Below are 23,820 nucleotides of genomic sequence, written 5' to 3'. Positions count from 1 at the left end.
TAGTCAATGATTATTCTTTGCACATGTATTCAATCAATCCTGCACCTATTAGAAATAACCCACTGGGCACAAACATCAATTCAGAATCATAAACACAACCTACTCGGTCTAGGTTTCAAATGTCTGATATAAGAGCCCAAGCATGATATAATATAATTATCTGCCTTACCAAAAGGCCAACCAATGAGCGAAATAATAATATGATGCATTTAATTGTTATTTTCTTTTCTTCATTAAGATCCCCATTAGCCGACGCCAAAGGTGACACCTAGTCATACTGGGGTCTCAAAAAGACATTACAGACAAAATAGTTTACAATTTACATACATTTAAAACATGAACATTATTGATGAGAAATGCAAACATATGGCGCATGCATGCGATAAATGTTTTTTTTTATCGTTTAATGTGTGGCTGCCGGGGATAAGTCGCCGTGTGCCTTTAATTGAAATGTTCCTGCATGATGTATTGTGATTAACTGACTGTCAGAGGGTAGCGCATGCGTATGCAGAGAGGCGGAATCAGTGGATGCTGTAGACTTGCGTTGTGGATGCTGTAGACTTGCGTTGCTCTGTGCCCGCCATCCCTCCGCAGCCAGGCAGACCGCAGAAACTGACAAGAGTAGCCGACTGACGGAGGGCTGAGACAAGATGGGACGAGACATCTGGTACGACAGAGCCAGCACAACAACAGGTAGCATTTGCGTCTTGTTTTTCAGAGAACCGTGTGATGTACATACATCTGTTTGATAAAGTGCCCGCGAAGGGTGAGGAATGCCGGACTGAATTATCCTCGGAATGCCTCTGGCAGGGGGTTTCTTTATGGTGTCCACAGGGATGATGGCGGTTCCGTTTTTTTAATGTTTTTTTTTTTTTACAATAGCTAGACTACGAGATGGGGGCGAATGCAGGTGTAGGCTAATGTCAAGGGTGCACATTAATTCGTCCCGCAACGAGACATTGTTTACAGATGGCTCGTTGCGGAAGCTTCCGTAGCCTGGCGTCCTTTGGCTCGCTGCGGAACAAGCAAGGGCGCACCGAGCTAAAAACGGCTGAGCGAGGGGGTTCCTCCATCTCACTGCCGGGAGGATCGTGGTTTCAGAGCTGTCATATTTAAGGTCTGGTAGCCTACTGGTAGCCTACTCCACTATGCGGATTGCATCGTGTATACTCAAGTAGAGTTGCAGCTAATACAGCCTGTCTGTTTGACTTACCGACTGATGCAAAATCACGACCAGGCGCGGAGGAGATAATAGGTTAGAGCAGCCGTGTATCTATTTAAACTCGCATTGGCGACTGCCATGTCATTACTATAATGTTTTCATCTGATATCTAGGAAATTATATAAATATGTATTTCCATATCAGAGTTTAGTTCTCATTCATCATTTGTTGTCTCCTGTCCGTATGTGCCTGCGGTTTCTCCAGAGAGCACCAGATTGTGTGTGTATGTGTGTGTTTACTCGGGTTTCCGCTTCAAACCAGACTTTGGATTTAATTTCCTCTACAGTAATACTGGCTGTTGGGTGAAAACATTCATTCGCCATTTAATGGGGCTACAGAGGTCACACGTTTTATAGTGGCAACAAGCCTATGGGGAACGTGATATATTCCTGTGTAAATATGAATGTGGTTATAACCTCAGTACTTTAATTTGCTATGCAGTCTCCGCCTCCCACTGTGTAGGACCGTGGTCTGTATTGTATTTCTGGTTGAAAGGGATCTCTCTCTGGTTTGATTATGTATGAAACTGTGATGTCTCTATGCTGCTGTCCATGGTGCCGAAAGCCCAACAACAGCCCATGCTGAGTAAATCAAACCGAGACGCAATCATTAAAGCCTCAGCTGAAAGCACGCGACAATTTAATTTGCACATGATCATCGTTTTCAGCTGAGATATCGGTCGACAGTTACTTGGTTTTAATTTACATCCGTGTGCCACAGAATGTATATTCATATCCATTATGTAGTTATTTAAAATATCAGTTCATAAGGCACCACATGCTGTGATAACATGTTTGCAAAGAAAAGCATAGGTACACTGTCGAGATTCTTGACAAGGGTCATATTACATTATGCTTTTTTTTACACCTTTCATTGCCTACATTTGTTTATTGTATTTTAGTTAGTATATTGCCAATTTTAATATCCAAATGTAAGATGTAGGGTATTCACTATTCAGCATGTTGTTGCCACATGACAAAAGATCTCTCTCTCTCTCTCTCTCTCTCTCTCTCTCTCTCTCTCTCTCTCTCTCTCTCTGTCTCTCTCTCTCTCTCTCTCTCTCTCTCTCTCTCTCTCTCTCTCTCTCTCTCTCTCTCTCTCTCTCTCTCTCTCTCTCTCTCTCTCTCTCTCTCTCTCTCTCTCTCTCTCTCTCTCTCTGTCTCTCTCTCTCTCTGTCTCTCTCTCTCTCTCTCTCTCTCTCTCTCTCTCTCTCTCTCTCTCTCTCTCTCTCTCTGTCTCTCTCTCTCTCTCTCTCTCTCTCTCTCTCTCTCTCTCTCTCTCTCTCTCTCTCTCTCTCTCTCTCTCTCTCTCTCTCTCTCTCTCTCTCTCTGAAAAGGTTAACATGTTGCATGGACAATCTGTTGCCATAGCCATGCAGTAATTTATGAATATGTGTATTTTCGATGCAGCATGTGAGAAGAGAGAGGTGTATCAGGGTGCAGAGCGGTAATAACAAACAGAACTCAGAGACATTCATGGCATTATGTGACCTGTGTCCTCATTACTTTCCAATATATCCTGAGATGTTGCTATTTGTTTACCATCCTCAGCCTGCCTGGGGCAGCATGTTTAATCAGAATATTGTTCATGCTCTCTCTTTCCCTCACCCCACCTCCCTTCCACACTTTCTCTCTCCCTTACCCCTTCTCTCTCAATTCAATTTGCACTGTTTGTTTAGAGCAAAATATATTTTTTGTGGTTTCTTTCCAATAGGTGATATATTTTATTTGTGCCCTGTGATAATTTGGTTGGCTTGGTAGTGGTTAGTGAATTGAGACTCAGGACCATCTCGCTGAGGGGACTTTTCTCCGTGGTCATCTCTTGGCAGTCGAGGGCTTTGTAATGGTAGGAGTCGTGGGTCACTTGTTTACAAATTATTACAACATTTAGTGGCTATTTTTTAAATATTAATCAGAAGAGGGAATTGGCTTAATTCTGCTCTGCATGTGTTGTTTGGAGTTTTTCTCTACTCTGAGAATGCTCTTACAAAATTACAGAATGTAGGATTTCAATTGGGTGTTTGTCCCATTTGTCAAATTCTTGTTTTGTAAGCAGACCCCACATTTCGCTCCCATACAGTGCAATTGGTTCTATTATTTATTTGAATATTTTGAGCCATTTCCTAATTGGTATGCCTAATTTTAGAGATATTTTAATGGCCTAGAAAGCCCTCTTTGCTTTGTCTTTCAGTTCATTCATTGCCAGGTTGAAGTTCCCAATGGAGCTGATTTTTTTGTCCCATATATGTCTTTGTGTATGTGTGTGTTCTATAGGTGTGAATCTGTGTGTTTCTCTCTCTCACATGCCGCTCCCCTCCCCCCCTCTCTCTGTGTCACCCTCTCTCTTGTCTCTGTAGGAAGTCTGGTGTAGAAGCTGAACCAGAAGAGAGCCCAGGCAGCAGTAGTAGCAGCGACAGCAGTGGTGGAGCGGTAGATGCCCTCCCCTCAGCCCCAGGCCCAGTTCCTCCCCAGGCCCCTGTAGGAGAGCAGAGAGAGGACAGATCCTGCCCTGACAGTTCTGTAGACTCCAGCGAGGAAGAGGAGGACAAAGAGGAGGACCCTGCCATGTTCTCTAACTTTCTAAGCGGGGCCAACCCCCTCAGCTCTGTCTCCTCTGCTGTCAGAGGAGGTCTTTTTGGGGACAATGGGGAGGTTGACAAACAGAAAGCAGGCCCTCAGCATCCTGGGTCAGTTCCTGGCCCTGGGAATGCCCCACAGCAGCAGCACGGAGGACCCCAGCTGCAGGGGAACGGTCAGGCTGGTCAACCAGCCAAACCTAGCGGGCAGAAAGCCCCCGCTAAGGGTGGTCCACAACAGCAAGGACCTCCTAAGGGTGGTCCACAACAGCAAGGACCTCCTAAGGGTGGTCCACAACAGCAAGGACCTCCTAAGGGTGGTCCACAACAGCAAGCCCCTCAACAGCAAGGACCTACAAAAGGTGGACCACAACAACAAGCCCCCCAACAGCAAACCCCTGCTAGGGGTGGACCACAACAACAAGCCCCCCAACAGCAAACCCCTGCTAGGGGTGGACCACAACAGCAAGCACCTGATAAAGGTGGACCGCAACAACAAGGGTCACCTAAGGTTGGCACTCAGCCACAAGTGTCCCCTAAGGGTGGACCACAACAGCAAGGACCTGCTAAAGATGGACCCCAACAGCAAGGGTCACCTAAAGTTGGAGTTCTGCCACAAAATCCTAAGGGACCACAACAGCAAGGACCTGCTAAGGGTGGACCCCAACAGCAAGGGTCCCCTAAGGTTGGAGCTCAGCCACAAGGGTCCCCTAAGATTGGCACTCAGCAGCATGGTTCCCCTAGGACTACACCACAGCAGCAGGGTTCCCCTAGGACTACACCACAGCAGCAGGGTTCCCCTAGGACTACACCACAGCAGCAGGGTTCCCCTAGGACTACACCACAGCAGCAGGGTTCCCCTAGGACTACACCACAGCAGCAGGGTTCCCCTAGGACTATACCACAGCAGCAAGCCGCTGGTAAAGCTGGGCATCAGTCTAAAGCCGGACCTATGGCTGGAGCTAAACCCCTGTGCCCAGTGTGTAACACTACCGGACTCAACCTACACTCCAAGGAGCCACCCAACTATAACACCTGCACACAGTGTAAGACTGTCGTCTGCAGCTTCTGTGGCTTCAGTCCTCCTGACTCTGGCGTAAGTAGAGCTTAATTCCAGAATATACAGTATTTAATACATTGTTATTAATTTATCATTATTAAACAGTAGGACAAATATTTGTATTTTTGACCTAGGATCACCTTGTAGCATTTGTATGAATGACTTTCTGTGTCAAATTTGTTTTGTATTTTTTTGTACAGTGGAGAATTGAGCATGCTTGAGCCTGGCAAGTGTGGTTTGATAAGTCAGTGTATTAACTCTAGTTACCACTTAGCAGGCTGCTTAAACAGAGTAGACTGATTTAGTGGCAGTTCATTCAGCATGAGGCATTGCCCACGGCAGTCATTATCAGAATATGAAGGTAGTGTTGTACGGTAAAGGCAGTAGCAGTAGATAAAGACACAGTGTTACTTTAATATTCACATCTTTTTTTGAACGATAAGTCATAACCTTCATTATTTTGTATATGGTATGTACCTAGTATGGATTAAGAATTAAGAAAAAAAAACATAGATAAATTGATTGCATTTAACAGTTTTTTCTTTGTTCTTCTGTGAGAAAACCAAAAACCTTTATATTATGCGTAAAGCTGTGATTTCTATTGTAGGGTAAGGAGTGGCTGTGTCTGACCTGCCAGATGCAAAGAGCACTCGGAGGCTCTGACCCACCTGGAACCCCAAAGATGAAACCCCAGCCTTCACCCAACAAAGCCTCTATATCTCCTGCACCACAGAAGAAAGACACCTCTACACAAGGCTCCATCCAGAAAAACCCTATTACATCAGCAACACAGCCACCCAAGGCAGAGACTGCTAAAGCAGCAGACCCTCAGACACCGCCTAGCCCAGTACCTGCCCAGAATGCACCACAGGAGAACCGGAGAACATCAGGGCCTCAGAAACCGCCAGAGCAGCCAGGCCAACCTGGGCATAAGCAGAGTAATGTCACCCCATGCACACAGGAGGAGCCTGGGAAGCCTCAGCAAGAGCTTCCAAAGGATGGAGCCTCTCCTGCCAACGTTGTGCCACAGCTACAGGCTCAGGCCCCCAAGCAAGAGTCAGGGGGCTTCTTTGGCTTTGGTGGTCCTAAGTCTCAGCCTGCTTCCTCAAAGCCTGAAGATTCAGTGTCTGGTAAGATGTTTGGCTTTGGCTCCTCCATCTTCAGCTCTGCATCCACTTTGATCACCTCAGCTGTTCAGGATGAGCCCCACACCACTCTGCCAGCTTCCCCCATGGTGTCTGCACCGGCCTCTCCCAAGATGCCCCCTGCAAAGGAGACCAAACCACCTGCTGTTCAGAATGCAGAGGAGAAGAAAGCAGAGCAACCCCAACAGGCCAAGGTTCCCACATTATTACAGGCCAACGTAGACAAACCCCCATCAGAGCCTCGAAAGGGAACAGCATCCTACCAACCATCTGCCAAAGCAGGCCAGTCCACCTGTCCACTCTGCAAGGTGGAACTCAACATGGGCTCCAAGGACCCTCCCAACTACAACACATGTACCGAATGCAAGAACACTGTCTGCAACCTCTGTGGTTTCAACCCCATGACAAATGTTACTGAGGTAAAATGGCTATATCGTTTTAATTCCGCTGTGGCTGTATTTATTGATGAATATTTGAAAACTATTTTCACATCTACAGTCGTTCTATGCTCTGGTAATGCTTTATGTAGACCACTTGGTTGTGTCAAGTATAGGATTTAAAAGATGCTAAGGGTCTTCATGGATCCACCTGTACCCGAATACCCAAGACCTGATCCAGGACCCGAGCGGGTCCGGATCCAGAATTCTAAATAATGTCACGGTTCTGTGTCAGATTTGATAGGATTGTCTCGGGTATGTGTAATTTTAACTGACTTGTCCGGAAAGACCCGTACAGATCCGAACGCAACTGCTACAGTTGAGATAATTGTATAATTTATGCTGCTGCTCTTGCTTTTCACAAGAGTGTCACTTGTTGTTAGCCAATCATACGTAATCAAAGCATTAATAGGCTACAGTCACAGAGCCTCTGTATGTGGAAAAAGTTAGGAGATATCTAATCAATGAAAGATAGAATTAAAATGATGGAATTAAAAGTTAAAGGAGAAGGATAGGCTACAACGACCAAAAGCCAAAAAGTAGGCTGCTATTTAATTTTCTGAATGGATTTATTGTTGTTTGTGACTGTGTAGGACAAGGAAGTTCATGCAGCCTCAATTAGCCTAGCTAGCTAACTTAACTAGCTTCTCCTAGTTTAATGCAGTCAAGATAGGTACTAGTCATCATATTGGATGATAAATAACCTTGCTATGGCAGCTATTAGTCTACTAAAGTCAGATTGGTTGGTTAGTGTCTCTCCCTCTCTCCCTCCTACCTGCACCCCATGTCACTCGCTCACATTCACAGTAGCCTACACACACAGCACGACCCATTTTAGAGCGCCATCTCTCTCTACCTCTTCTCCCACGTACTTTATCAGCTCCGGTTGATAAAGTAGCTTAAAAATGGACTTTTCTGCTGCTTCCCCCACTCGGATTGAACCGGGTCTGGATCCGACCAGGTCTGTACGGAACTGGTCTAATTGTCCTCACGTCCATTTGGAACGGGTCTCTATATTTAAAAAAAATATTTATGCATATCAGGTCCGGATGGGAAAGTCCCATGTCCATTTTGGAACGGGTCCATCTTTTTGGAACGGGTCCATCTTTTTGGAACGGGTCCATCTTTTTGGAACGGGTCCACTGTTCAAATTACTTCAAAATTGACTGCATCAATACAGTGCAATGTAATGCTATGTAATATAAATGAACTGCTATCACTTTACTACACACAATTCAATCTTAACATTTGATGCTGACAACTTATTAAGTTGCATTGCATTCAATGCATTGAGATAGAAACTGGGTTTCAGGAAGGATAATGTATACAGGCCCTACATCACACTAAATTCAGATGTCTACACAGTGTTCACTGCCACTCAGACTCACTCAGGTGTATATTATGGTTATAAAGTAAAGTCTTTTTTAGGATATTATGATCTCTATGAGAGTTGTAATGGGCTTGCTTAACAGGGCAATCTGTGATTGCTACAGCAATATTTGGATTTATAAATTCATGATATAGTGGAAAGTGTTCAGACCCCTTTATATTTTACAAATGTTGTTACGTTACAGCCTTATTTTAAAATGGTGTAAATTGTCTTATTTCCCTCATCAATCCACACACATTACCCTATAATGACAAAGCAAAATAAGGTTTTTAGAAATGTTTGCAAAAAATATAAAATAAATATCACATTTACATAAGTATTCAGACCCTTTACTCAGTACTTTGTTATAGCAGCTTTGACAGCGATTACAGCCTTGAGTCTTCTTGTGTATGACGCTAAATGCTTGGCACACCTGTATTATGGGAGTTTCTCCCTTTCTTCTCTGCAGATTCTCTCAAGCTCTGTGAGGTTGGATGGGGAGTGTTGCTGCAAAGCTATTTTCAAGGCTCTTCAGAGATGTTTGATCAGGTTCAAGTCCAGGCTCTGGCTGGACCACTCAAGGGCATTCAAAACTTGTCCCGAAGCCACTTCTGTGTGGTCTTGGCTATATGCTTAGGGTCTTTGTCCTGTTGGAAGGTGAACCTTCACCCCAGTCTTTGGTCCTGAGTGCTCTGGAGCAGGTTTTCATCAAGGATCTCTCTATACTTTGCTCCATCTTTCCCTCGATCATCCCCAGAGCATGATGCTGCCTTTGGCAGGTCAATGAAGAGGGCAGCAAAATGTTGCCTTTTATACATACAGTTAACCACAGAATTTATAACTAGGGATGCATAAAAGATACTGTTATGACCTGGTCTAAAAACAGACTGATGTACATTTAGAATACATTTCAAAGATAAGAAACATATTGGCTGAGAATGAATTGAGGATTCTAATATTTTAGCTAGGCAATAGAGTTTAGAAATAAGGCGATAATTATTTAGGTTATAAGGGTCACCACCTTTGTGAAGGGAGAGTACATTTGTGAAGGGAGAGTACATTTCCTCTTAACCCCTTAAACCACTCGAGTGTTGCTTTAGCAGTATGCTTAGTGTCATTGTCCTGCTGGAAGGTGAACGTCTGTCCCAGTCTCAAATCTCTGTAAGATTGAAACAGGTTTCACTCATTAATTACCCTGTATTTAGCGCCATCCATCATTCCTTCAATTCGGACCAGTTTCCCAGTCCCTGACGATGAAAAACATCCCCACTGCATGATGCTGACACCACCATGCTTCACTGTGGGGATAGTGTTCTCGGGGTGATGAGAGATGTTGGGTTTGCACCAGACATAGCGTTTTCCTTGATGGCCAAAAAGCTCAATTGTAGTCTCATCTGAACAGAGTACCTTCTTCCGTATGTTTGGGGAGTCTCCGACATGCCTTTTGGCAAACACCAAACATGTTTGCTTATTTTTTTCTTTAAGCAATGGCTTTTTTTCTGGCCACTCTTCCGTAAAGCCCAGCTCTGTGGAGTGTACGGCTTAAAGTGGTCCTATGGACAGATACTCAAGTCCTCCAATCTCCGCTGTGGAGCTTTGCAGCTCCTTCAGGGTTATCTTTGGTTTCTTTGTTGCCTCTGACTAATAACCTCCTTGCCTGGTCTTTGAGGTTTGGTGGGTGGCCCTCTCTTGGCAGGTGCCATATTCTTGTTATGGTGCCATATTCTTTCCATTTTTATAATGGATTTAATGGTGCTCTTTGGAATGTTCAAAGTTTCATATATTTTTAACCCAACCCTGATCTGTACCTCTCCACAACTTTGTCCCTGACCTGTTTGAAGAGTTCCTTGGTCTTCATTGTGCTGCTTGCTTGGTGGTGTTGTAGACTCTGGGACTCTTTCAGAACAGGTGTATATATACTGAGACCATGTGACACTTAGATTGCAAACAGGTGGGCTTTATTTAATTAATTATGTAACTTCTGAAGGTAATTGATTGCACCAGATCTTATTTAGGGGCTTCATAGCAAAGGGGGTGAATACATATGCACTCACCACTTTTCCCTTTTTTACATTTTTTTAAACAAGTATTTTTTTAAATTTCACTTCACCAATTTGGACTATTTTGTGTATGTCCATTACATGAAATCCAAATAAAAATACATTTACATTTCAGGTTGTTATGCAACAGAATAGGAAAAAGCCAAGGGGGATGAATACTTTTGCAAGGCACTGTGGCACACCACAAATAGTAAATTGCTGAAATGAAAACAAAGATTCACTAGAAGTTGATAGGTTAACCATTGAGTCAGCTGGAGGTTGGCAGAGGGAAGAGAAGTCGATTGACTGACCAGGGTCAATTCAACCACAATTTCTCTCAAATAAAACTTCTGCCGAGATAAAATGAGGATTAAATGCATCACTTATTCCTTTCTTCTCAGTTATGATGCCAGATTCAGAAAGAACTTGCTTAGGCAGGGAAGAAGAGGAAATTTGTACTCTTCAGTTAATTTACACTTTTGCAAAATTTAGAAGGATCAACAGCAGAGTCAGCTATAGAGCTTAAAAAATAGCTTGACTTAGCGTTCTATTTTTCGAGATAGTACATTTGTTTCTCAATTCACTGAAAGATTGGCAGTACACTACATAGTGCTACGATTTCCTTGCTTTGGCCCAGGCCTGATTTCTCATCGAATGAGCTCATCTGAAGGGTTAGATCTATCTTTGACTCTGAATTGTTTAAAAGGGGCACGTTTATCTGCCAGGGGAATAAATATGGAAGAGAAATGTTCTAGAGCCAACTCAGTGTCAGGAATACAGGAGATAGTGGCTAAATCTGAGTAGAACATGTCATGTTAAAACCCTTGAGGAGAAAACATTAAAAAAATATCTGATTGATGATTAGTATTTTGCTGTTTCTTATCTCTAATACATACTATGGGACAATGATCACTGAGATCATATACAAATACTCCATTAGACAAATATTTCCGGGTTATTATTAAGAATTAAATCAATCAATCAGGAGTTACCAGGATTTTTGTGGGTTGTGGGTTTTTATATCACTTGAGTCAGATTCAAATCAATGCATAAACTCTGAAATTGATTTGAGGCCGGAGATAGCCTATCCAGATTCAAATCCCCTAAAATGACCAACTCCGAGGACGAAAAAGATGCTTAATATAGCAATATAGCAACAACAGCATCCACCATGGTAGCAGGGGGGCGGTAAATCCCAGCAACAAATACATGTGTATTGTGGTTTACGGACACACCGACAACCAGGAGCTCAAAAGCTTTAATCTGTCAAATCTAAATACATTATAATCATTTACTTCAATGTATTTATCAGAGAAATAACAACCATGTTTCAGAAAGAACCAGAATGTCAGGACACGAGTCCTGTACCCAAATATCAATTGTGTCCATTTTTTAAATCATACTTGGCACATTTAGGTGCATTAGCCCAAGCCCCCTATGAGATTTAAAGTCATAGGAGGTATTCAGCTCATTCCCATAAGAGCTAACAGGCATTTGCAGCTATTTGTTGAGTGAGCTAAGACTTTGCCAAGGTCCTTGGACAACCATGTGAGAGCAAAGCAGACTGAGCATTTGACAGACCTCCCTCAAGTCACTGGATGAAGGGACTGGGGGGGAACTGGGAAAGCAGTGTTGGCAGAGCTCAGTCCACCCTGATGAAACTCCTGCCAAAGGAGTGGAGCTGCTGCAGGGGATGGGAGCGGCTGTCAATGCTCCATTCTGGGTGTGCACAGGAGGCCTTGGGGTGGCTCCTGTTGCAGGGTTGTGGCTGCCATGCCATGAAACATAAAATTAGATAAAACATCTACCTGTAATAGAGCATGCTGGGAAATATGATAATGATTGGCATGGTTTTTGTTCAAAGTGATCTGCACCAGTTTCAGGCCTATGTATTTGGGTAAAACTAGACCCTCAAAATAAGGCCTTGTGAAATACATATGGTATGGTGTTAAAGATTATTACATTTTGAATGATAACATATTTGCTTTTGATCTCACTTGGTGAAGTCCAGAGAACCTAAAAATAGATGAATGCAACAACCATGTCTCTGACACTAACACATATAATTATGGGTGGTAACTCTACAATTTGCTCGAAAGGCAAGGCACTCAGGGAAAAATTTAAATAAGGCTTTACACTAAGCAGTAAGTGTGTTAATTTAACACTGTTCCAGTGTCTATTTAGGTCCACAGACTCAACACTTAGGTGTTGAATGTACTTCCGGCGGTCAGAGATGGCCGCCTCGCTTCGCGTTCCTAGGAAACTATGCAGTGTTTTTTTTTTTTTACGTGTTATTTCTTACATTGGTACCCCAGATCATCTTAGGTTTCATTACATACAGTCGGGAAGTACTACTGAATATAAGAGCAATGTCAACTCACCATCAGTACGACCAGGAATATGACTTTCCCGAAGCGAATCCTGTGTTCTGCCTTTCACCCAGGACAACGGAATGGATCCCAGCCTGCGACCCAAAACAAAGACGTCGTAAAAGAGGGAAACGTAGCGGTCTTCTGGTCAGGCTCCAGAGACGGGCACATCGCGCACCACTCCCTAGCATACTACTCGCCAATGTCCAGTCTCTTGACAACAAGGTTGATGAAATCTGAGCAAGGGTAGCATTCCAGAGGGACATCAGAGACTGTAACGTTCTTTGCTTCACGGAAACATGGCTCACTCGAGAGACGCTAACGGAATCGGTGCAGCCAGCTGGTTTCTTCACGCATCGCGCCGACAGAAAAAAACATCTTTCTGGTAAGAAGAGGGGTTGGGGGCTTATGCCTTATGATTAACGAGACGTGGTGTAATCACAACAACATACAGGAACTCAAGTCCTTCTGTTCACCTGATTTTGAATTCCTCACAATCAAATGTCGTCCGCATTATCTACCAAGGGAATTCTCTTCGATTATAATCACAGCCGGGGCTGGTAAAACCTTGGATCATTGCTATTCTAACTTCCGTGGCGCATATAAGGCCCTCCCCCTCCCTCCTTTCGGAAAAGCTGACCACGACTCCATTTTGTTACTAAAACAAGAAGCTCCTGCGCTCAGGTCTGTTCAACGCTGGTCCGACCAATCTGATTCCACGCTTCAAAACTGCTTCAATCACGCGGACTGGGATATGTTCCGCATTTTGTCCAACAACAACATTGACGAATACGTTGATTCGGTGAGCGAGTTCATTAGAAAGTGCATTGATGATGTCGTTCCCATAGCAACGATTAAAACATTCCCAAACCAGAAACCGTGGATTGATGGCAGCATTCGTGTGAAACTGAAAGCGCAAACCACTGCTTTTAACCAGGGAAAGGTGACCGGAAACATGACCGAATACAAACAGTGTAACTATTCCCTCCGCAAGGCAATCAAACAAGCAAAGCGTCAGTATAGAGACAAAGTAGAGTCACAATTAAACGGCTCAGACACAAGAGGTATGTGGCAGGGTCTACAGTCAATCACGGATTACAAAAAGAAAACCAGCCCCGTCACGGACCAGGATTTCTTGCTCCCAGGCAGGCTAAATATTTTTTTTGCCCGCTTTGAGGACAATACAGTGCCACTGACACGGCCCGCAACTAAAACATGCGGACTCTCCTTCACTGCAGCCGACGTGAGGAAAACATTTAAACGTGTTAACCCTCGCAAGGCTGCCCGGCCCATACGGCATCCCCAGCCGCATCATCAGAGCATGCGCAGACCAGCTGGCTGGTGTGTTTACGGACATATTCAACCAATCCTTATCCCAGTCTGCTGTTCCCACATGCTTCAAGAGGGCCACCATTGTCACCACTGTTCCCAAGAAAGCTAAGGTAACTGAGCTAAACGACTACGTAGCACTCACTTCCGTCATCATGAAGTGCTTTGAGAGACTAGTCAAGGACCATATCACCTCCACCCTAGACCCACTCCAATTTGCTTACCGCCCAAATAGGTCCACAGACGATGCAATCTCAACCACACTGCACACTGCCCTAACCCATCTGGACAAGAGGAATACCTATGTGAGAATGCTGTTCATCGACTACAGCTCAGCATTTAACACCATAGTACCCTCCAAACTTGTCATCAAGCTTGAGACCCTGGGTCTCGACCCCGCCCTATGCAACTGGGTACTGGACTTCCTGACGGGCCGCCCCCAGGTGATGTGGGTAGGTAACAACATCTCCACCCCGCTGATCCTCAACACTGGGGCCCCACAAGGGTGCGTTCTGAGCCCTCTCCTGTACTCCCTGTTCACCCACGACTGCGTGGCTATGCACGCCTCCAACTCAATCATCAAGTTTGCGGACAACACTACAGTGGTAGGCTTGATTACCAACAACGACGAGACGGCCTACAGGGAGGAGGTGAGGGCCCTCGGAGTGTGGTGTCAGGAAAATAACCTCACACTCAACGTCAACAAAACAAAGGAGATTATTGTGGACTTCAGGAAACAGCAGAGGGAGCACCCCCCCATAAAGATCATCATGGACAACAACCATCCGAGCCACTGCCTGTTCACCCCGCTATCATCCAGAAGGCGAGGTCAGTACAGGTGCATCAAAGCAGGGACCGAGAGACTGAAAAACAGCTTCTATCTCAAGGCCATCAGACTGTTAAACAGCCACCACTAACATTGAGTGGCTGCTGCCAACACACTGACTCAACTCCAGCCACTTTAAAAATGGGATTTGATGGAAATTGATGTAAAATATATCACTAGCCACTTTAAACAATGCTACTTAATATAATGTTTACATACCCTACATTACTCATCTCATATGTATATGTATATACTGTACTCGATACCATCTACTGCATCTTGCCTATGCCCTTCTGTACCATCACTCATTCATATATTTTTATGTACATATTCTTTATCCCTTTACACTTGTGTGTATAAGGTAGTAGTTTTGGAATTGTTAGGTTAGATTACTCGTTGGTTATTACTGCATTGTCGGAACTAGAAGCACAAGCATTTCGCTACACTCGCATTAACATCTGCTAACCATGTGACAAATACATTTGATTGGATTTGAATTTGATTTTACACTCTCCATGTTGATTATTATTTTTTTTTTTACACTGAATAATTTGCTGTGCATCATGATGGCCTAAACTAGGAGTCCACAGAATGGAGAGCTTGCTGTGTTCATGATGGCCTAAACTAGGAGTCCACAGAATGGAGAGCTTGCTGTGTTCATGATGGCCTAAACTATGAATCCACAGAATGGAGAGCTTGCTGTGTTCATGAGTAGAGCACGCTGATTATACAGACCCACTTCTTGTATAGTGATTAAGATAATGTAGTTGTCCATCTGACAGTCTTTGCAGCACCACAAGGGGAAGTTGGGAAGAGTTTCACCTCTGACTTGGTTAACAGCACATATCTCAGAGCTGATGAGATCCGTTAGTGTTATCATTGCATTATGCAGACCAGTGACTCCCTTACCATCACAGAGGCCTCGTATCATTACAAGAGGCAGTGGGAGGTATTGTAAACTGTTCCACACGCTTTACTAATGGCCTTTTGTCTGATAGACAGCATTATGTGCTTCCCTCAGGAGGACTGTATCGCTATCAGAGAGCAGATAAACAGATTAAAACACAGAGTTCATGTATGTTTGGAGACCTGATGGTCCCCTGCCCATTTACAGTAGAGGACATTTTAATTGTGAGTGCAGGCAGCGAGTTGTAGGACACATCATTTATTTTAAGACTGGTGTTCAGCTCCCTCCTAAGTGAGAGTCCCTCCTAAGTGAGAGTCCCTCCTAAGTGAGAGTCCTTCCTAAGTGAGAGTCCCTCCTAAGTGGGAGTGTGAGTGTCTCATAATAGCACAAAGGTATAGCCTTTTACTATTGGCTAATGGCTACTGTATAATATACTATCAAGGAATAATTGCTTAAATAACACAAAAAGGTGTAATTAGCGAAGATGGAATAATTATGAACAATTTATTTTACACAATGTGTGAACACTGTCCTCTTGGACAGTTAAATTCATAGCTAAATTTCCTTGAGGACACTGACATTGAAATCGTCTTAAACTTGACACAACACATTAGAAATATTTAGTTACTGATGTCTAGCAGCAGCTTGAATTGTAAATAAGCTTGGGCTTCTCTACAAAGACCTAAAACTATCTCATGATAACAGGCACAGAACATTGTGAATATTGCTTTGTTTACTGATTATGTGGAAGTTGAAGTTCACAAGTACCCATTATCACATTTGCAAGTATCGGCGCATTGACGAAGGCATATTTAGTGTTTCTGATTGAAATCATGGTACTAAATCATATTTAACCATGTTGGATAATGTGATTTGACCATTTTTACGCTGTCATTTTCTTTCAGGTGAAGGAGTGGCTGTGTCTGAACTGCCAGATGAAGAGAATGGAACCCACAGGACCTCCCATGATGAAACCCCAACCTTCTCCAAACAAAGGTTCTGCACCTCAGAAGGCCACTGTCACACCCATCGCTACCCAAAAGAAAGACATTCCAACACCAGGCTCCCCCCAGAGAAAACCTTCTACATCAGCAACAGAGCCACTCAAGGCAGATGCTGCTAGAACAGCAGACCTTCAGAAACCAGCCAGCCCAGCACCTGTTCAGAAGGCACCACAGGAGAACCGGAGAACATCAGGGCCTCAGAAACCACCAGATCAGCCAGGGCAACCTGGGCATGAGCGGAACAATGCCACCCTGTCACAGCAGGTGCCTGGGAAGCCTCAGCAAGAGCCTCCAAAAGGTGGGACATCTCCTGCCAAAGCTGTGCCAACACTACAGGCCAAGCCCCCCAAGCAGGAGTCAGGGGGCTTCTTTGGTGGCTTTGGTGGTCCTAAATCTCAGATTTCCTCAAAGCCTGAAGATTCAGTGTCTGGGAAGGTGTTTGGCTTTGGCTCCTCCATTTTCAGCTCTGCATCCACTTTGATCACCTCAGCTGTTCAGGATGAGCCCCACACCACACCACCAGGTTCCCCAAAGGTGTCTGCAGCAGCCCAGGCCTCTCCCAAGATGCTCCCTACAAAGGAGACCAAACCACATGCTGCTCAGAAAGCAGAGGAGAAGAAAGCAGAGCAACCCCAGCAGGCCAAGGTCCCCCCATCAGTACAGGTCAACGTGGACAAACCCCCATCAGAGCCTCCAAAGGGAACAGCATCCTACCAACCATCTCCCAAAGCAGGCCAGTCTACCTGTCCGCTCTGCAAGGTGGAACTCAACATGGGCTCCAGGGACCCTCCTAACTACAACACCTGCACCGAATGCAAGAACACTGTCTGCAACCTCTGTGGATTCAACCCCATGCCACATGTTACTGAGGTAAGATTGACCAAATATCACTTAATTACTGTGTGAAGAAATCATTTTTGATGTATTATTATTTGGACAAAGATAACTTTATTTTATATAAAAGTTCAGAGAGCCAATTAATCTCTACACGGATAATCTTAGTCATTCTGAAATTATGTTATTTTTTAGATTTGAAATGTCTATTAATTTCTATGTATTTCGGTTCCAGATATAACCTTTAGACATTGCACCGTTGGTCGGTTCATAAATTGTTCATTCTCTCTTCTTACAAATATAAACAACTTGTCTGACATGTTTTTAGCCTACATGGAAAAATTGGTATTTCACTTTACTAAAGAGAGGCAAATCAAAGTCTCAATTGTAGTGGTTATGGCTATTTAATTTCCTGACTTGGTCTTGACTCAATTCTACCAACACTACCAACTAAGGAATAGAAGTGGAAGTGCAGAGTGCTTTGCATATGCAATACACCTAATACTTAAACTGCAAGTCATGTTGACGCTCTAAACTGCAACAATGATGTATCACAGAGTGCTGGATGATTTATGTCTCAGAGAGCAAGGAGAAATGTCTGATGATATCACGGCAGAAACATTTGCTCGTGCTGTTTTCCATCATGCAGATGTATAGCTGTATATGAAATTGATTAAATTCTGTATTCCTCTCACAATGGAAAACATTTTCAGGTGAATTTGTGGCTGTGTCTGAACTGCCAGATGCACAGAGCACTTGGAGGAATGGAACCTCATGGACCTACCATGATGAAACCCAAGCCTTCCCCCAACAAAGTCTCTGCTCCTGCTGCTCCTCAAATGAGAGACACACCAACAGCATCTGGTCCCCAAAAAGTGGCCACTACACCAGCCTCACCCAAAAAGGAGTCAGTGACTCCAGCCTCTCAGCCTGTCTCCTCAAAACCTGAAGAGTCAGTGTCTGGGAAGATGTTTGGCTTTGGTTCATCCATCTTCAGCTCTGCATCCACTTTGATCACTTCGGCTGTTCAGGATGAGCCCCACACCACACCGCCAGCTTCCTTCAAGGTGTCTGCACCCTTTGCGCTTCAAAAGCAGGAGACTCCCACACCAACTGGTGCCCAAAAAGGTGCACTAACACCAGTGTCACCCAAAAAAGAGGCTCAAACACCAGCCTTAGCCCCAAAGAAAGACACCCCAATGCCAGCCTCCCCCCAGAGAAAGCCAGACTCCCCCACAATGACTGCAAAGCAGGACCAGAAACATTCAAGTCCTTTAAAACCAGGAGACCCATCAGGGGCTAAGCAGGGGAGTGCTGCACAACCACAGCAGCAGCCCCTACAGCAGAAGACTCCACAAGTCCAGCCTCAGCAGACCCCAGCAAGTGCACTGAAAGCAGAACCTGTGAAGCCTCAGCAGACCCCAGCAAGTGCACTGAAAGCAGAACCTGTGAAGCCTCAGCAGACCCCAGCAATTGCACTGAAAGCAGAACCTGTGAAGCCTCAGCAGACCCCAGCAAGTGCACTGAAAGCAGAACCTGTGAAGCCTCAGCAGACCCCAGCAAGTGCACTGAAAGCAGAACCTGTGAAGCCTCAGCAGACCCCAGCAAGTGCACTGAAAGCAGAACCTGTGAAGCCTCAGCAACAGCCTCCTAAAGTTGGGACCTCTCCAGGACCTGCTCAGAAGAAACCACAGGAAAACCGGAGAACATCAGAAGTTCAGAAACCACCACAGCAGCCCAGCCCTGGGCGTAGGCAGAGTATTGCCATTCCGTCCACACAGCAACACACCAAGCAGGAGTCAGGAGGCTTCTTTGGCTTTGGTGGTCCCAAATCTCAGTCTACCCCCTCAAAGCCTGAAGATTCAGTGTCTGGGAAGATGTTTGGCTTTGGCTCCTCCATCTTCAGCTCTGCATCCACTTTGATCACCTCAGCTGTTCAGGATGAGCCCCACACCACTCTGCCAGCTTCCCCCATGGTGTCTGCACCGGCCTCTCCCAAGATGCCCCCTGCAAAGGAGACCAAACCACCTGCTGTTCAGAATGCAGAGGAGAAGAAAGCAGAGCAACCCCAACAGGCCAAGGTCCCCACATTATTACAGGCCAACGTAGACAAACCCCCATCAGAGCCTCCAAAGGGAGCAGCATCTTCCCAACCAGCTCTCAAAGCAGGCCAGTCCACCTGTCCACTCTGCAAGGTGGAACTCAACATGGGCTCCAAGGACCCTCCCAACTACAACACCTGCACCGAATGCAAGAACACTGTCTGCAACCTCTGTGGATTTAACCCCATGCCAAGCGTTACTGAGGTAAGAAATTACTATTCTGGGAATTAATTTAATAAACGTAAGACAATTATGGCTACTCTGTCAAATTGCCTTTGCCTACCAATGTTTTATCAGTTGAAAGTTTCAATAATAGGGACATTTAAGGTACTTGTATTGAGTGCTTTAGTTACACAAATTGTAACATATCAATTCAACTTAAATACTGTATAATATTCAAGCAAGATACTTAGAGAAACGATGTCGTATGCAGACTGAATATTCAGATGGAAATATTCAGCATTATAAACTGGGTGGTTCGAGCCCTGAATTGGCTGACAGCCGTGGTATATCATACCATATACCACTGGTATGACAAAACATGTATTTGTACTGGTCTAATTGCATTGGTAACCAATTTATAATAGCAATAAGGCACCTCAGGCGTTTGTGGTATATGGCCAATATACCACACCCCCTAGTGCCTTATTGCTTAAATATACAGTGCCTATGGAAAGTATTTAGACCCCTTGACTTTTTCCACATTTTGTTACATTACAGCCTTATTCTAAAATGGATTAAAATGTTTCTTTTCCTCATCAATCTACGCACAATATCTCATAATAACATGGCAAAGATAGGTTTTGGCAGCAATTACAGCATCGAGTCTTCTTGTCTATAACTCTACATTCTTGGCACACCTGTATTTGGGGAGTTTCTCCCATTCTTCTCTGCAGATCCTTTCAAGCTCTGTCAGGTTGGATCGGGAGCATTGCTGCATAGCTATTTTCAGGTCTCTCAAGAGATGTTAGATCAGGTTCAAGTCCGGGCTCTGGCTGGGCAACTCAAGGACATTCGGAGACTTGTTCCGAAGCCACACCTGCATTTTCTTGGCTGTGTGCTTAGGGTCGTTGTCCTGTTGGAAGGTCAACCTTCACCGCAGTCTGAGTCCTGAGTGCTCTGAAGCAGGTTTTCATCATGGATCTCTCTGTACTTTGCTCTGTTCATCTTTGTCTTGATCCTGACTAGTCTCCCAGTCCCTGCCACTGAAAAACATCTGGATGGTGCCAGGTTTCCTCCAGACGTGACGCTTTTCATTCAGGCCAAAGAGTTCCATCTTTGTTTCAGATGAACTCTAGAGCTCTGTCAGAGTGACCATCAGGTTCTTGGTCAGCTCCCTGACCAATGCCCTTGTATCCTGATTGATCAGTTTGGTCAGGCGGTCAGCTCTAGGAAGAGTCTTGGCGTTTCCAAACATCTTAAATTTAAGTATGATGGAGGCCACTGTGTTCTTGTGGATCTTCAAGTCTGCAGAATTGTTTTTGTACCCTTCCCCAGATCTATTCCTCGACACAATCTTGTCTCTGAGCTCTACAGGCAATTCCTTCGACCTCGTGGCTTGGTTTTTGCTCTGACATGCACTGTCAACTGTGGGACCTTATATAGACAGGTTTTTGCCTTTTCAAATCATGTCCATTCAATTGAATTTTTCACAGGTGGACTCCAACCAAGTTGTAGAAACAGCTCTAGGATGATCAATGGAAACAGGGTGCACCTGAGGTCAATTTCGAGTCTCATAGCAAAGGGTCTGAATACTTACAGTTGAAGTGAGAAGTTTACATACAATTAGTTTGGATTCATTAAAACTCGTTTTTCAACCACTCCACAAATGTGTTGTTAACAAACTATAGTTTTGGCAAGCCGGTTAGGACATCTACTTTGTGTATGAGACAAATCATTTTTCCAGCTCTGTCAGGAGGGATGCGGCACAATTCACCCAACTCATTGTGGGAAGCTTGTGGAAGGCTACCCGAAATGCTTGACCCATGTTAAACAATTTAAATGCAATGCTTTCAAATACTAATTGAGTGTATGTAACCTTTTGTCCCACTGGGAATGTGATGAAAGACATAAAGCTGAAATAAATCACTCTCTACTATTATTCTAAAATTTCACATTCTTAAAATAAAGTGGTGATCCTAACTGACCTAAGACAGGTAATTTTTACTAGGATTAAATGCCAGGAATTGTGAAAAACTGAGTATAAATGTATTTGGCTAAAGTGTATGTAAACTCCGACTTAAACTGTATCTAAATAAGGTATTTCTGTTTATTGTTTTTTTATATATTTGCAAACATTTGTAAAAACCTGTTTTCGCTTTGACATTCTAGGGTATTGTTTGAAGATTAATGAGGATTTTATTTAATCCATTTTAGAATTAGACTGTAACGTAACAAAATGTGTAAAAAGTCAAGGGGTCTGAACACTTTCCGAAGGCAATGTTTATATATGTTTTTACAAATCGATTCTTGGAATCAAATATCAATATATTATTGTTGAAAAATAATGTTGTGATATGTAACTGTATCGGTTTATTCCACACACCCCCATCCCCCATACAGTGTTAGGTTCTAATTCTCAGAGTAAAAAACTCTATGGACACTATGAAAGCTTTACCAAGTTTTTTCTGCCCAGAGGATCAATACAGCTGCATTAGACAAAGCATCTTTCCACCACCACAAGTATATACAGCGCCTTGCAAAAGTATTCATCCCCCTTGGAGTTTGTCCTGTTTTGTTGCATTACAACCTGTAATTTAAATGGATTTTATTTTGATTTCATGTAATTCACATACACAAAATAGTCCAAATTGGTGAAGTAAAATATAAAAAAACTTTTTTTTTTTTTTACGGAAAAGTGGTGAGTTCTTGTGTATTCCCCCCTTTGCTATGAAGTCCCTAAATAAGAGCTGGTGCAACCAATTACCTCCAGAAGTCACATAATTAGTTAAATAAAGTCCACCTGTCTGCAATCTAAGTTGTTACATGTTCTGAAAGGCCCCAGAGTCTGCAACACCACTAAGCAATGGGCACCTCCAAGCAAGTGGCACCCTGAAGACCAAGGAGCTCTCCAAAAAGGTCAGGGGCAAAGTTGTGGAGAAGTACAGATCAGAGTTGGGTTATACAAATTTTACGGAACGTTGAATATCCCACAGAGCACTGTAGAATCTATTGTTGAAAAATGGAAAGAATATGTCACCACAACAAACCTGCCAAGAGAGGGCCGCCCACCAAAACTCACAGACCAGGCAAGGAGGCTTTAATCAGAGAGGCAACAAAGAAACCAAAGATAACCCTGAAGGAGATGCAAAGATTGGAGTATGTGTCCATAAAACCACTTTAAGCTGTACACTCCACAGAGCTGGGCTTTACAAAAGAGTGGCCAGAAAAAAAGGTATTGCTTAAAGAAAAAAATAAGCAAACATGTTTGGTGTTTGCCAAAAGGCATGTGGGAGACTCCCCAAACATATGGAAGAAGGTACTCTGGTCAGATGAGACTAAAATTGAGCTTTTTGGTCATCAAGGAAAACGCTATGTCTGGTGCAAACCCAACATCTCTCATCACCCCGAGAACATCATCCCCACAGTGAAGCATGGTGGTGTCAGCATCATGCAGTGGAGATGTTTTTCATCGGCAGGGACTGGGAAACTGGTCCGAATTGAAGGCATGATGGATGGCGCTAAATACAGGGAAATTCTTTAGGGAAACCTGTTTCAGTCTTACAGAGATTTGAGACTGGGACAGAGGTTCACCTTCCAGCAGGACAATGACCCTAAGCATACTGCTAATGCAACACTTCAGTGGTTTAAGGGGAAACATTTAAATGTCTTGGAATGGCCTAGTCAAAGCCCTGACCTCAATCCAATTGAGAATCTGTTGTATGACTTAAAGATTGCTGTACACCAGCGGAACCCATCCAACATGAAGGAGCTGGAGCAGTTTTGCGATGAAGAATGGGCAACAATCCTAGTGGCTAGATGTGCCAAACTTATAGAGACATACCCCAAGAGACTTACTGCTGTAATTGCTGGAAACGGTGGCTCTACAAAGTATTGACTTTGGGTGGGATGAATAGTTGTAAATGCTCAAGTTTTCAGTTTTTTGTCTTATTTCTTGTTTGTTTCACAAGATGAAATATTTTGCATCTTCAAAGTGGAAGGCATGATGTGTAAATCAAGTGATACAAACCCCCCAAAACATACATTTTAATTCCAGGATGTAAGGCAACAAAGTAGGAAAAATGCCAAGGGGGTGAATACTTTCGCAAGCCACTGTATACTCCAATGTAGGCACTCCCCCTTCTCTCTAATCCTAACATCAATTGTGGTTTGACAGGAAGATGAAGTAAAGGGGTAATAAAGCATAATTTCTCCCTTAAGGGGATCTGACCTGACCTCAACCCCTCATTTGCCCAATTCACAGATGTCCATCCGTATCCCCTATAGCAATCCTGTGTCTTCCTCCTGTCCACCCAGCACATTCCAAAGCCATCTGGCTCCTACAGATAACCATTAAATTCTGATGTAAAAATCAGTCTCTAGGATAGCAATGTCCCAAGTTTAACCCAGTATCCAACAACAATATGTATCTAACACAACACT

At 43.9% G+C, this 23,820-nt stretch overlaps 1 protein-coding gene across 4 annotated transcripts in view; it reads left to right on the top strand.

Moving 5' to 3' along the window:
- Window positions 1-552: 552 nt before the first annotated feature.
- The window catches only part of pclob (piccolo presynaptic cytomatrix protein b), a 113,242-nt gene continuing 89,974 nt past the window's right edge, over window positions 553-23,820 (top strand). For all 4 annotated transcript variants that reach the window (XM_052474898.1, XM_052474897.1, XM_052474896.1 and 1 more), the window contains exons 1-5: window positions 553-693; window positions 3,579-4,893; window positions 5,465-6,421; window positions 16,184-17,152; window positions 17,830-19,422. In XM_052474898.1, the coding sequence (XP_052330858.1) occupies window positions 3,787-4,893; window positions 5,465-6,421; window positions 16,184-17,152; window positions 17,830-19,422 (4,626 nt within the window). In that variant the 5' untranslated portion in view covers window positions 553-693; window positions 3,579-3,786. The remainder of the gene's footprint in view (window positions 694-3,578; window positions 4,894-5,464; window positions 6,422-16,183; window positions 17,153-17,829; window positions 19,423-23,820) is intronic.

The sequence above is a fragment of the Oncorhynchus keta genome, chromosome 22 (assembly GCF_023373465.1).
Source record: "Oncorhynchus keta strain PuntledgeMale-10-30-2019 chromosome 22, Oket_V2, whole genome shotgun sequence".
Taxonomy (NCBI): domain Eukaryota; kingdom Metazoa; phylum Chordata; class Actinopteri; order Salmoniformes; family Salmonidae; genus Oncorhynchus; species Oncorhynchus keta.
The sequence above is the reverse complement of the archived record's forward strand: the minus strand, read 5'-3'. Positions and strand labels throughout refer to the sequence as shown.